Raw genomic sequence first — 12755 nt, 5'->3', positions numbered from 1 at the left:
TAGCAGAAAGAAATTACAATGATCCAGATTTTGCTGTAGTTGGGCATACAACAGAGTGTCATGTTCAACATTTTCCAGCAATCTTCAGCTCAAAGAATTTTTGCACCAAAATTTGTGAGAGTTTCAAGCTGATAACAATGTGGCAAAAGCAACTAAATATGTTGTCTTAACCAGGAAGATATAAAGAATGAGAAATAAACATAAATAAACTGGAAAGGGGAAAATATTAGACTTCATTTTTCTGTCAATACTTGAATTGACTGGGGAAAAGGAACACAATTAAGATGAATGGAAAGTAAGATTTTTTTTTCTAAATTTGACAGCTTGAAACTGTCCAATGACAATGTGTCATCAAAAGGAATGAGCCACATTTTTAGAGTCATAAAGTCATACAGTATGGAAACAGACCCTTCGGTCCAACCAGTCCACACCAACCATGTTCCCAAGCTGAACTAGTCCCACTTGCTTATATCTTACGCTCCAGTGAAAAAAATTCCAGCCTATCCAGACTATTTTTACAACCCAAACCCTCTATTCCCAGCAACATCCTGGTAAATCTTTTTTGAGCCCTTTCCAATCTAATAACATTTGTTTAATTTCTCACTTTCTGGGCTGGAGAGATGGATTTGCACTAATAAAGCAAAACTTGCCTCAATACAAGAGTACGTACACTATTAATTACTGAACTTAACTTCTTGGGCTGAGGTTAAAGGAAAAATCAAGGGTTCTTATCGTACAGTGGCGATGACCCGAGTGTGGGAGGTTGAGGGTTGACGTTATAGAGGTTTATAAAATCATGAAGAACATAGATAAGAATAATAGCAAAGATCTTTTCCCGAGGGTGGGGAATTCAAAACCAGAAGGCATATTTTTAAGGTGAGAGGAGAAAGATTTAGAAAGAACCTGAGGGACAACATTTTCATACTGAGGGTGGTTCATATGTGGAATGAATTATCAGCTGAACTGGTAGATGTGGGTACAGTTACAACATGTAAAAGATATTTGGATGGGTGTATGAATAGGAAAAGTTTAGAGGAATAGAGCCAAATGCAGGCAAGTGGGACAATTTAGTTTAGGAAAATTGGTCAGCATGGACTAGTTGGACTGAAGGGTCTGTTTCCATGTTGTATGACTCTAGACTCTAACAGCCAGGTGATCATAGTTTAAGCTCCAGACGACTGTAATAACATCTCGGAACAGTTTGATTTGAAAATACCTAAAGGAAAATTTATGAAAGACACAGGGATGTTATGTACAAGATTTCACTTTGTGAGGTTGAAGGCAGCACTGTACACACTATCCAGCAACTTGTGGTGAATTCACAGAGCATCTCTGCCTCACAGCAAGTCAATGAGAAATATACACATGAATAATACTTCAGCAAATTTTGATCCTAGACTTTTTTTCCTTTCTTTTTCTCCCACTAAGCTCTTCATTTTTGCTGGATTCTTGTTTCCTGATTGATGACAGGCTATGGTTCCATGGATGCCCGTATATCCTTGTCTACTGCACTCAATGATAAAGTCCACTGAAACTTTGACAATAAATGCTGGAAACAGCCCAAATCGGTCTCACATTGTTCTCATTTGACATCCAGAATGAGCAGACGCTATCCAGGATAGCCAGGGAAGAATCAAGAATTGGAGTTCAAGTTGATTCGGCCTTCAGCAAGACCATGGGTGTTTTTTTTATACTATCATAGAATCCCCACAGTGTGGAAACAGGCCCTTTTGCCCAACAAGTCCACACTGACCCTCAGAGCATCCCACCCAGACCCATCCCCCTACAACCCACCTAATCTACACATCCCTGGACACTATGGGCAATTTAGCATGACCAATCCACCTATCCCACACATCTTTTGACTGTGGGAGGAAACCAGAACACCTGGTGTTATGCTCAATTATTATCTCTTCAGCATTGCTGTGGCTGACATCCTCCAATGCTATTAAAAATTGAAAGTGAATTTTAAATTGCCATGACTACAAAAAATAGTTACTTAATCGCTGTTAAGTAAACAAGTAAGGAAATTCTGGTGAACTTTTGTAAAACACTAGTTCGACCTCAAATGGAGAATTGTGTCCAAGTTTATGCACCATACTCTAGAAGAGATATGGCACGACAGTCCTCAAAATAGTTAAGAGAATGGTGCTGGGATGGAGCTGTGCAGACAATTTGGAGAAGTTGGTGTTGTTCTTCTTAGACCATGTTCCAGGAGGGCACACGACTAACACAATTCATTATCTTCAGCTAAATGGGCCTATCTCAAAGTCTAATGGGAGTAGTCTTCATTGAAGGTAAGGGTCATCAGTCAGGGCTTCTCACCATAGTCACTCAAGAGCAGAATCTGATGTCAGTCCAGGGGCTTGGACACAGTCAGTTGGCTACTTGGGTCATTTAGGGGCCAGGATTCTGTAACAAGACAGTCAGAGGAGTAAGCCATGGTCAGTCCTGCAGGTCCAGAGCAAAACATCAGGAGATTAGCAGTAATTCAGTCAGGGAACTGCACTAGGATCAGCCAGGAGTCAGGTCATTCATCAGTCAGGGCTGCCTGACTAAGTTGGTCAAGGGGTTGGACCACAGTCGGTCCTGGGGACCTGTTTATAAAGTTAAGGTAGATTATCAGGGGCCATGGCTGTGGCAGGGAAGGTGGAGAAGTCAATTTTGGGGATCAGAGGTCATGTGCTGGGATACAGGGGTTGGTAATTGTGAAGGGAGGCAATTCAACATATAAACGTGGGAATCCATAGTGCATTTCAGGACGTGAGTTATGTGGGAGATGGTGTCATCAATGACCACCACCATCCTGACTTCACTGGGAGGGACAACATAATGGTCTACCTTTAGGCCTGGGGCTCAGGAGGTATTGTTGGGAGTTTAAGACAGAAAAGAAAAAGTTGAAATGTATGGAGCTCAGAACTGATGAGGCTGACAGGGGGTGAGAGGAACAGAGGAACATTAATGATTACCAAGATGAGCCTGAGACTAACTCTGAAGCATGAATTGTGTTACATTCCATCCTCTTCTGAATCACAAATAAGCAATGGAAATTAAAATTGTCTGCCAAAACACCTGGAGTAGACATGTCAATTTCTTTTAAAAACTGAAAGAACTGCAGATGCTGTAAACGAGGAACAAAAACAGAAGTTTCTGGAAAAGCTCTGCAGGTCTGCCAGCATCTGTTAAGAAAAAAAATCAGAGTTAACATTTCAGGTCCGGTGACCCTTTGGAACAAAACGTTAACTCTGATTTTTTTCTTCACAGATGGTGCCAGGCCTGCTGAGCTTTTCCAGCAACTTCTGTTTTGATTGGGTCAACTTCTTTTGTCTCTCTGAGTATGTACCACATCTTATAAGTCTGCACCAGCTATACCGCTAGCTGCTATGATGCCTATATTCTTGGGAACTTTCATGTTCCTGCTTTGTTTCAAAGGTCAGATGCCTTACAAGGATGATTACTGGCAGAAAAGGGCTGCACTCTGCATGTAATGGCCAATGACTCCATAACACAATCTCCTTACAGAGGCTAAGTTTAAATACAATGCAGCCTATGCAGGATAGGCCTCCTGGAAGTGGGGTCCCAATGCTCACATCAGACTTGGGGTTTGGCAGTAAATTCCAGATAGAGCGTGCCGCACAATACTTGCATGCTTGGAACAGACAAAGAAGGGAATGTGGTGAATGCTATAGAGTTGGGAGAGCTGCAGTTTTTCAAGCAGGAAGATAAGGATATCAAGCAGGATGAACATCTCCTTCGCCATAATAGGGTGGCAAGGCGTGGGCACAACAAGGCAGGCAGAATTTAACTGACATCTGCTTTCTATAAATCTGAGTTAAGTGAAGTCATCATTCATTAAGTGTAAATTTCATACTTGTTTCCAGAAACAATTGGAGACTTTTTTTTTTGTTTTTGTTTGTTTTTCCACTTTTCTTGTTGTTCAACTGTTTGAAGGCTTTCAAAAGGTGATGCTTCCTCATTGAACAATGACAACCTCTTATGATATGCTGGGAATTAGGAAAAGATGTAGTACTCCCTTAGGAGGATTTTAAGATCATAGAATTCCTGTAGTGTGGAAGCAGGCTGTTCAGCCCATCGACTCCACACTGACCCTCTGAACAGCATCCCATCCAGTTCCACCTCCCTACCCTATCCCTGTAACCCTGCCTTTCCCATGGCTAATCCACCTAGCCTACATATCCCTGGACACTACAGGGCAACTTAGCATGGTCTATCCACCTATCCTGCATATCTTTGGCCTGTGGGGGCAAACCAGAGCCCCTGGAGGAAACCCATGCAGACACAGGGAGAATATAGAATCCCTACAGTGTCGAAACAGGCCCTTTGGCCCAATAAGTCCACACCAAACCTCAGAGCATCCCACGCAGACCCATCCCCCTATAACCCACCTGATCTACACATCCCTGAACACTACGGGCAATTTAGCATGGCCAATCCACCTAACCTGCACATCTTTGGACTGTGGGAGGAAACCGGAGTACCTGGAGGAAACCCACACAGACACGGGGAGAATGTGCAAACTCCACACAGACAGTCGCTCAAGGGTGAATCAAACCTGGGTCCCTGGCACTGTGAGGCAGCAGTGCTAACCACTGAGCCACTATGCTGCCCCAGATGGTCTGGATAGATAGCTGTGTAGCTAATTCTGTAGCAGATACAATGGCAGACGTGTACCACCTTTGTACACTTAGAAGGTGTATTTTTTCATGTCCTTCCCACTACTGCTGTGAAGATTTATTCATTGTTGGCCACTAAAGACCGGCCACAAAGCTGGGCTTTAAATATGGTGTTGGTGGCGTAAATCACAGAAAATGCTTGCAGAAATGATTACTTCCACTACTGCTCAACACAGAGTAATGCAAGCATAGCACCATGCATAATATGGCGCATAGATAATATGATCAACCGCGGAAAATTGTATGATATAACTCTCCAAAGCGCACAGTAAAATAAAAACCTTCACAAAATTCTTGAAATTGACAGCTGAATTTTGGTAAAATTTAGCCCCCATGATTCTATGAGCTTGACAAAGAAGTTGGTGGGGCCTATATTTAAGGATGACTTCTAAGGATTGTGTGGGTAGGGGAACCTTCCACTCAAAATCTAGTGCCTCTTACCCAAATCAAGAGTTTATCTATTAAGATCCTGTTGGTTTGAACTAATATCATTGGATAGGAAAGAATAACTACGGACAGAGCCTTGCCTAATTTTGGCAAAGTGTCGGCTTTTTTGAGTTTCCTGGAGTGTTTCATTTCAAATTCACCCCATTAACTACAGACCACAGCCCTGTGGAGCTCTTCTCATCTGATGCTAGCTAGATTCTACCAATCATCATACCTAGATATCCCAGAATAGACCATCATTTCTGGTGTCCTTGCTATCTTTGAAAGGCCATTGTGGACCAGGACAAGCAGTGTCAGCCCAGAAGCTATCCTGAATAGTTTGTAACATTCACCCCAGACATGGGAGATTATGGGGAATTGCTTTGTGGGCAGGCACCTGGAGTTCCTGATGGACAGGTTGGTACAGAGCAGGGCTATTCTCTTCTTCCAGGATCAGCAAAGGACACCATACCATCAGACCTTGCTAACCAGAGCTGAGGTTGTTACCTATCTGGAGGAACGCCCAGCAGTGAATAAAGAAGGTCAATGAATTTCTCTATTCTACCAGCATAGGTGCCACCACTGACTCTCTGCGACCTCTCACTCAATGTCAACATCACAAGCTGCTTTCAACATTGAAAAAAACCTTACCTGACTTTTCATGTGATCTGCTCAGATTTCCCACCATAGCCCACATCATTCAGGACCTTATAAGATTCAACCCAATGGTTTGTGACCATGTATTTTACACTCTGCCAATTTTGCAAGACTTTGACTCACAAAAAGGTTTTAAAATAAAACTGAACATTCCAGATCTGAAGGGATCAAATTTCAAATATTGGACTCTGTGTTAAATAAGCCAATACAAAAGATTCTGATGACAACCCAAGTGATAAAATCCCCTCTTCAAAGAAGAGGTCCCATTACGAATGTGGACCATCAGACAGTGACTGAGGCAAGTGGATCTCAGGATGAGAAACAAAGTATATTAGAAAAACTTACCTTGGGCAAGTCTTCTGGTGTATTACAATTTTGGATTTCTGTCTTGTTGTCTCCAAATATCTCAATGTCCATGGCAATAACTCTTTCTTTACTAAATGTCCCAATCTCTGAGACAACTGAAGGCAGTACCTCTTCTCATGTTGGCATGTGAATGCCTTTCATCCCATACAAAATTATTTTTTCGCTATTAGTCCACAAAAAGCAGTTAAAGTAATGGGGCAAGAGAACCTACAGTTTTCCTGTCATTGGTATTGACAGGGCCGAATATAGTGACTTCAAAATACCAGTTAAAATGATACCTACGCAGCTAAAAAAATTTAAGCAAAGAGCAAAGCATTATTACAAGCCATGTTCTAAATTCCATCGCCATCAAATGGAGAGGAACATTGTTCATCACCTGAGTGAATCCAGGAAACGTAAACTGCTTAGTGCTTAGTTTAATGTGACTGAAACTTTGAGGACATACACAGGAGATAGGTATCAAAATGCTGAAATAAAATTTCAAAATTATGTAGGATTTTCCAATCCAGAAATTGGAACAGATTAAAAATTTCAAATGGTCCAAGGTGCATGCTGGTTTATGGAACATTTACACCATTGGAGATTGATGCTAATTCTGTATATTTAACTTTGCAAGGTTCTATTCCTGGCATGAATTCTCACTAAGATGGCAGTTGGACAGAGGTAATACTACAGATCTATTTTAGGGCCCATACATCAATCCAGCAATAATGCAAGCCAGGACTCTCACCTCCCAAAATTACCCTTCAGAAGTACAGCCAGGAAGATCAGACAGGCTGAGGAATAGTTTAGATTTCATTGTCTTTGGCTGCAGTCTATTTTGGCAAAAACACAAGCTAACGAAATAAGATTATATCAGTGAAGCACTTTTCTGTAAGAGCTTGCAAGCACAACAGTTAACATATTAGAAGGTGTTTTATACATGGGAAAACACACCAAGAATGCATTGTTCATGGTGTCTTTACATGCAACTATTGAAATGCAAATTCCCTGGTATTCCTTTGTTGTTTGATAAGTAACTCCATAAGTGAGACTAACCAGATAAAACATAATGAGCCATGGCTAGGATAAGTGGAGATACTCATCGTAACTCATATTCAGAGTGAGTTTTCAACTGAAAAACATTTTAATAAGCAGTTAAGGACTTGTTTTATCATGTCATAATGAAATCATAGATGTAGAAATAGGATTTTATCTTCACTTTATCCAATCATAAAGCTAACAATGTAAGAACTGGATATAATTAGTAAACACTTGCAGGAATGTTCATATAAACACAAGAAAGCTTGAAGTCAGAATAGGCCATTCAACCCACCAAATATATTTTTGCCTGACAGTCCCTAAATATCTGCTTTGATCTTGAGTTCTCCATGACCAAATACTGTTTAGGATATTTTCTTCACAAATGATATTTTCTTCATAATCCTTACGACTAAAAGAGATCTCCATGATGATAAGGAGTCATGCAAAATTTTAATTTGCAAGGTAAAGACTTTTGGAGTTTGAGGTCATACATTAGCATGGATAAAGGATTGACTTTTGCATAGGAGAGATTAAGGATAAATAAGGCATTATCAAGATGGCAGACTACAGTGGAGTGCTGCAAGGTTCAATGCTGGAGTCTCAACTATTTACAATTTGTATTCATAACTTATAAGACAGTGAGAGCACTGTACCTCTGTTCGCTTCTTGTATAAAATTAGCTGGAAAAGTAGGAAGTGAGCAAAGAGGTATATGCAGATTAAGTCATTGGGTAAAAAGAAAGCAGATGGACTGGGTTAGTGAAAAGTTATTCATTTCCCTAGAAATAATTGAGAAAAAAATGATACCAAACTTTTAAATGTTAATGTTCAGAGAGATGTGAATGTAAAGAACTCAATAAGTTACTATATAGCTGCAACAAGCAATTGGGATAGCAAATGCCACATTGATAAGGTGATTGCAGTACAAGAATAAAGTCATCTTACTGCAATTGCATAGGGCTTTTGAGTTGCTACTAGGTATGCAGTTTTGTTTTCTATATCTAAGGAAGGATATGCTTGCCTTGGAGATATCATAAGTGATTCCTGGGATAAGGGACAGAAAGACTGAATAAATTGGCCTATGTACTCTGGAGTTTAGAAGAATGAGAGGTGATCTCATTGAAACGTTCAAGATCCAGAAGGGGCTTAACTGATAAAACTTCAAGATTAATTTCTTTGCATGGGGATTCTGAAACACAGGGGCACAACAAGAGGCGTTGACAATTTAGAAATAAGATACGGAGAAATTTCTTCACTTAAGATGTTTATGAATTATTGGAATTGTACTTTAAGGGTTATAGACTCCATCGAGTATATTCAAAACTGATAAAAATTGTTGACCTGACAGGGAACCAAGGGCATAGAGGGCAGGAAGAAAAGTGAAGTTGAGGCAGCTGATCAACCATGATTGTATTGAACAGCAGAGCAGTCTTGAGGGGAAGAATGGTGAACTCTTATTGCTCGTATTCTCATGTAATCCTCAACTGCCTTTCTCTTTAAAGGTTTCAAGTGACTGAGAATTAATTTACTTTTTACTTTCTGTTTCAGGAACAGAACACCCCTAATTGGTAATAATGTGCAACATTGTTATGGTTAAGCATTCATGTATGACTTTATATTCACTTAACATGCTCTTCACAAAAATTTAATAAAAATGACTTGCATATTATATTTATGATCCTCCACAGTGTGTGGGAGAAAATGATTATGTTATTAAACTGGGAAGCCATATACCCAGTGCTAATCCTCACAAAATGTTGGTATTGATAATTCAAATGGATGAACACCAATGTATTAGGCCACAAAGAGTATAATTAATTATCAGAGAATGACAAATGATTTCATGTCTTCTTTTCATTCACCAGTGAAAGATCCAGAGAGTGATTTTGGTCTTTCTAGTGTCATGATGTCACTGGAGCAAGACAGGGGTAGAAGCCTTTCATGACATCAGAGTGCCCTGAAAGGCTTTACAGCTAATGAATTCTTTTGACGTATAGTCACTGTTTTAGAGTATGTAGGAAATGCAACAGTCAATTTGCACTCAGCAAACTCCCAAAAGTATCAATGTGATAATGACTTGTTTTAGTAATGTTGATTGAGGGAAAAAGTATGCATTGGGACTTCAGGGATAATTTTCTGGCTCTTCATCTTGAAAATAGCATGGGATCTTTTATGTCCCTATGAGAACAGACATAGCCTTGGCTTAATGTCTTTATCTGAATGACAGCATCTTCAGTAATACAAATTTGCTCAGCACTGCATTGTGTGTCTGCCTAGATTAGTGTGTTCAAATCTGCAGTGTGGGACATCAATCCACAGACATCTAATTAAGAGCTAAGTATGCTATCCACTGAGCCCGTGGCAAGTGGAGAAGAGGCCAGGCCAGTGTGTAAGACAAATATTGAGGAGGAGAGGTCAGAAGCCTGCATTCTCTAAACATGGCATAGGGTGGAAAAATTCTGCACCTCCTAGCATGGCATCCTGTGACATATATTTGTTAGAAGGTAGTTAAAAGTCTGATTTTGATCAGAGCAATTGCATCAGGGTAAATTAAGTCTTGCAGTAGGGCTTCAAGACAGCTTTGGTCCCTTCTTTTTATACATGCCTTGAATGGAGCTTGTTTCCTGGTAGAGGTCATGAACATCTACTTCTTTTTCCTTTCATGGGCAGACCAAATCTGCCAGAAGTGTTTTACCCATTTTCTTCCCACTGCATAGAGAGCTTAATAGAGCAATAGTGCCCGGATGTCTTGAACGTCAACCTCAAACGCTGGTATGAGGTGACTAGGGTCAGCTGGGATAAACTCCTTGTTTTCTTCCTTTCCCAAAACTTATGTTTCACTTCCGGTTTTAATACTTTTAGGAGAAAAGAATAGAAGGGTAAAAAGAAAAGTTTGTTTCATGTGATTTTGACGTTTTATCAGAACATAAATTATCTGCGCATTGTTAATGTCAGTCTCAAGCGATGTGAAACACATCAGGTAATTAATGGAATTAACTCTAACTGAAAGGTAGCATATGAAAGCATTGACCACTATCTTTATGATATCAAGTATATGGAGTTTCTGTTCTTTAGATTTTCTCCAATAGCAGTATCCAGTCTCCAGACAGTATCTATTCTGCTTCCCTAAACTGTGTGCTTGGAATATTAAATAAGTCGCTCCATTCTGTTAAAGGGAATTATTTAAAGGTCGATCACAGATCACAATGAATAATGGAAAAATAACGGCTTGTTAATGCACAAAATTGGTTTAGCAAATTCAGGGGAGTAAGAGAGTCGTAAACCTCTAGAACTTGCTGGTTGGTTAGATTAAACATCCCAAATGATATTAAACAAACCTGCTGGATTCACACATTAATTGTCCATTAAATTGGCCTAAGTTAAGGCTGGCAATTAGCAATGCAAGAAACATTCAAGCTGAAGGATATGGAAAAAGTTTAACTACCACATGCACACACCAGATGTGGCTTAATGGACAATGGCTTATTTTCAATTTGTCTCAGCACAAATATGTGCTTTGTTCTGAACTCCACCGACAGAACAAGGTAGATAAGTGCTGAGACAAGTTGAAAATAAGCTATTGTACACTGATCGCCAGTAAAAGTACCAGCTTGAGTACGTACTGCAGTAAGTGATGAAACACACATCAGGTATCTTACCTTTCTCAGTGTGCATTCTTTTCACTTCATGGCCTCCATCCTGACAAGCAACATCTCCTTCCTTGGGTCCAGGTAGGATGGTTGGGGACAACCCCAGGAGAGTCTGGTTAATTGACAATCCATTCTGATGGACAGCTATTAGTTAAAGCAAACAATTTACTTTTTAGTAACCATTCAGTTAACCATAAGACAAGGGAGAGGCAGAATCCCTGCAACACATTTGACATGATCTGCTCAGCATCATCCAATATTCAGTGCAAGAATTTGTTAATACTTTAATAAAGCAAACACAATGATAATATTTGTTGGTATTCAGTTTTTCACAAATTGTGGGTGTTGATGGCATTGTTCCTATGTATTGCAGTGGGACAAATGTCAGTTTGATATCAGCAGCAAAACACCTATTCTGCAATCAGTTTATTTCTTACGGCCATAAGCATGGTCAAGCCAGTTGTCCCAGTTGGGTTATCAGGACCCACTATTCAATCACAAGTATTCATAAAAGAACTAAAAGGAAATAGAAAATAAAAGTAACATTAGCACTTATATATTATTTTCTTTTGCAATGATATTGCAAGGCATCCTAATTAAAAGGCTGTACCAATTACGACTATGTAGACCATATTGTTACAATACCCGCAGGCCAAAAATATTCATGTTGTACTTCTAGCAGCATATGGAAATGGCACTTGATACATTCTTAGTAGCCTATTCCTAAAGAAGGACTTCCAGACAGTGTTATTCATTATGCATGAACCCAGTGATTGTTACAATTAGATCAACAAAAACTTTCCCAATAGTCAAGAAGAAAAAGTTGTTGGGTTCTGAGATCGATTCCTGCCTTGGACGACAGTCTGTATGGAGTTTGCACATTCTCCCTGTGTCTGTGAGGGTTTCCTCCCACAGTCCAAAGATGTGCAGGTTAGGTTGACTGGCCATGCTAAATTGCCCTGTAGTGTCCAAGGATCATTAATGCAGGGTAGTGGGGTTAGGGTGGGATGCTCTTCAGACAGTTGGTGCAGACTCAATGGGCCAAATAGCTCCATCTACACTGTAGAGATTCTATGATGGTCAAAAATTGGGAAAGGTTTTGGGGTTGATCCAAATCTCTGCTGGAGCCACCATCTTTTAGCTATAGTGCTCTTAATAGCTCTGGTCTCTCTGTACCGAGTGGGGTCGCAAAAGATGGGGGTGGGGGTTAAATCAGACAAGGTTCCTGTTTCGTGCGTCTAAATAGTGCATCCTTCTTGAAAATCCATATGTCCATCAGACAAGCAGAGGATCAAGCATAGCTCTGATTCTCAAGTGTCAAATGTACTGTTAACACTTTGGGATTCATTTTCCTGACCTTTGCTTCCTGAGGAATACAAACATAACTGCAGCTATCCAGCATTCTGAGAAAGAGGGCGGTTTGACAGCGTTGATGTTGAGAGAATGTTTCTATGCCGTTGGGAGACATGAAGAACGAGGGACACAATTTCAGAATAAGGGGGCCCTTAAGATGGAGAAGAGGAAGAATTCTAAATTCCAGAAAGTAATACAGTCACTCAATATGTTCAAAGTTGAAAAACAATTTGGTCCACAAGGCAATCAAGGTTAATAGGGGATTGGGTTAGGGGGTGCAGTTGGTCAGAAGATGTTGAGTTCAGCTTCAGTTGAGACCATAATCAAATCAACCACGTTCAGAATAAATGGCACAATGGGTTCAATTAAGCAAAGAGCTGACTCCAAATTCTGTTTGGACAACAATAAAAGATGCATAAAGAGAGTGGCACAGTAACACAATGGTTAGCATCGTTGACTCACAGTGGCAGGGACCTGAGATCAATTCCTGCCTTGGACGGCAGTCTGTATGGAATTTGCACATTCTCCCTGTGTTTGTGAGGGTTTCCTCCCACAGTCCAAAGATGTGCAGGTTAGGTTGACTGGCC

At 40.2% G+C, this 12755-nt stretch overlaps 1 protein-coding gene across 1 annotated transcript in view; it reads right to left on the bottom strand.

The window, feature by feature from the left end:
* dachc (dachshund c) overlaps nucleotides 1-12755 on the bottom strand; it is a 569756-nt gene that overhangs the window by 108485 nt on the left and 448516 nt on the right. Inside the window, exon 8 of the mRNA XM_048598317.1 lies at nucleotides 10825-10959. Coding sequence (XP_048454274.1) covers nucleotides 10825-10959 — 135 coding nt within the window. The remainder of the gene's footprint in view (nucleotides 1-10824; nucleotides 10960-12755) is intronic.

This window comes from Rhincodon typus, chromosome 6 (genome assembly GCF_021869965.1).
Source record: "Rhincodon typus isolate 14 chromosome 6, sRhiTyp1.1, whole genome shotgun sequence".
NCBI lineage: Eukaryota > Metazoa > Chordata > Chondrichthyes > Orectolobiformes > Rhincodontidae > Rhincodon > Rhincodon typus.
The sequence above is the reverse complement of the archived record's forward strand: the minus strand, read 5'-3'. Positions and strand labels throughout refer to the sequence as shown.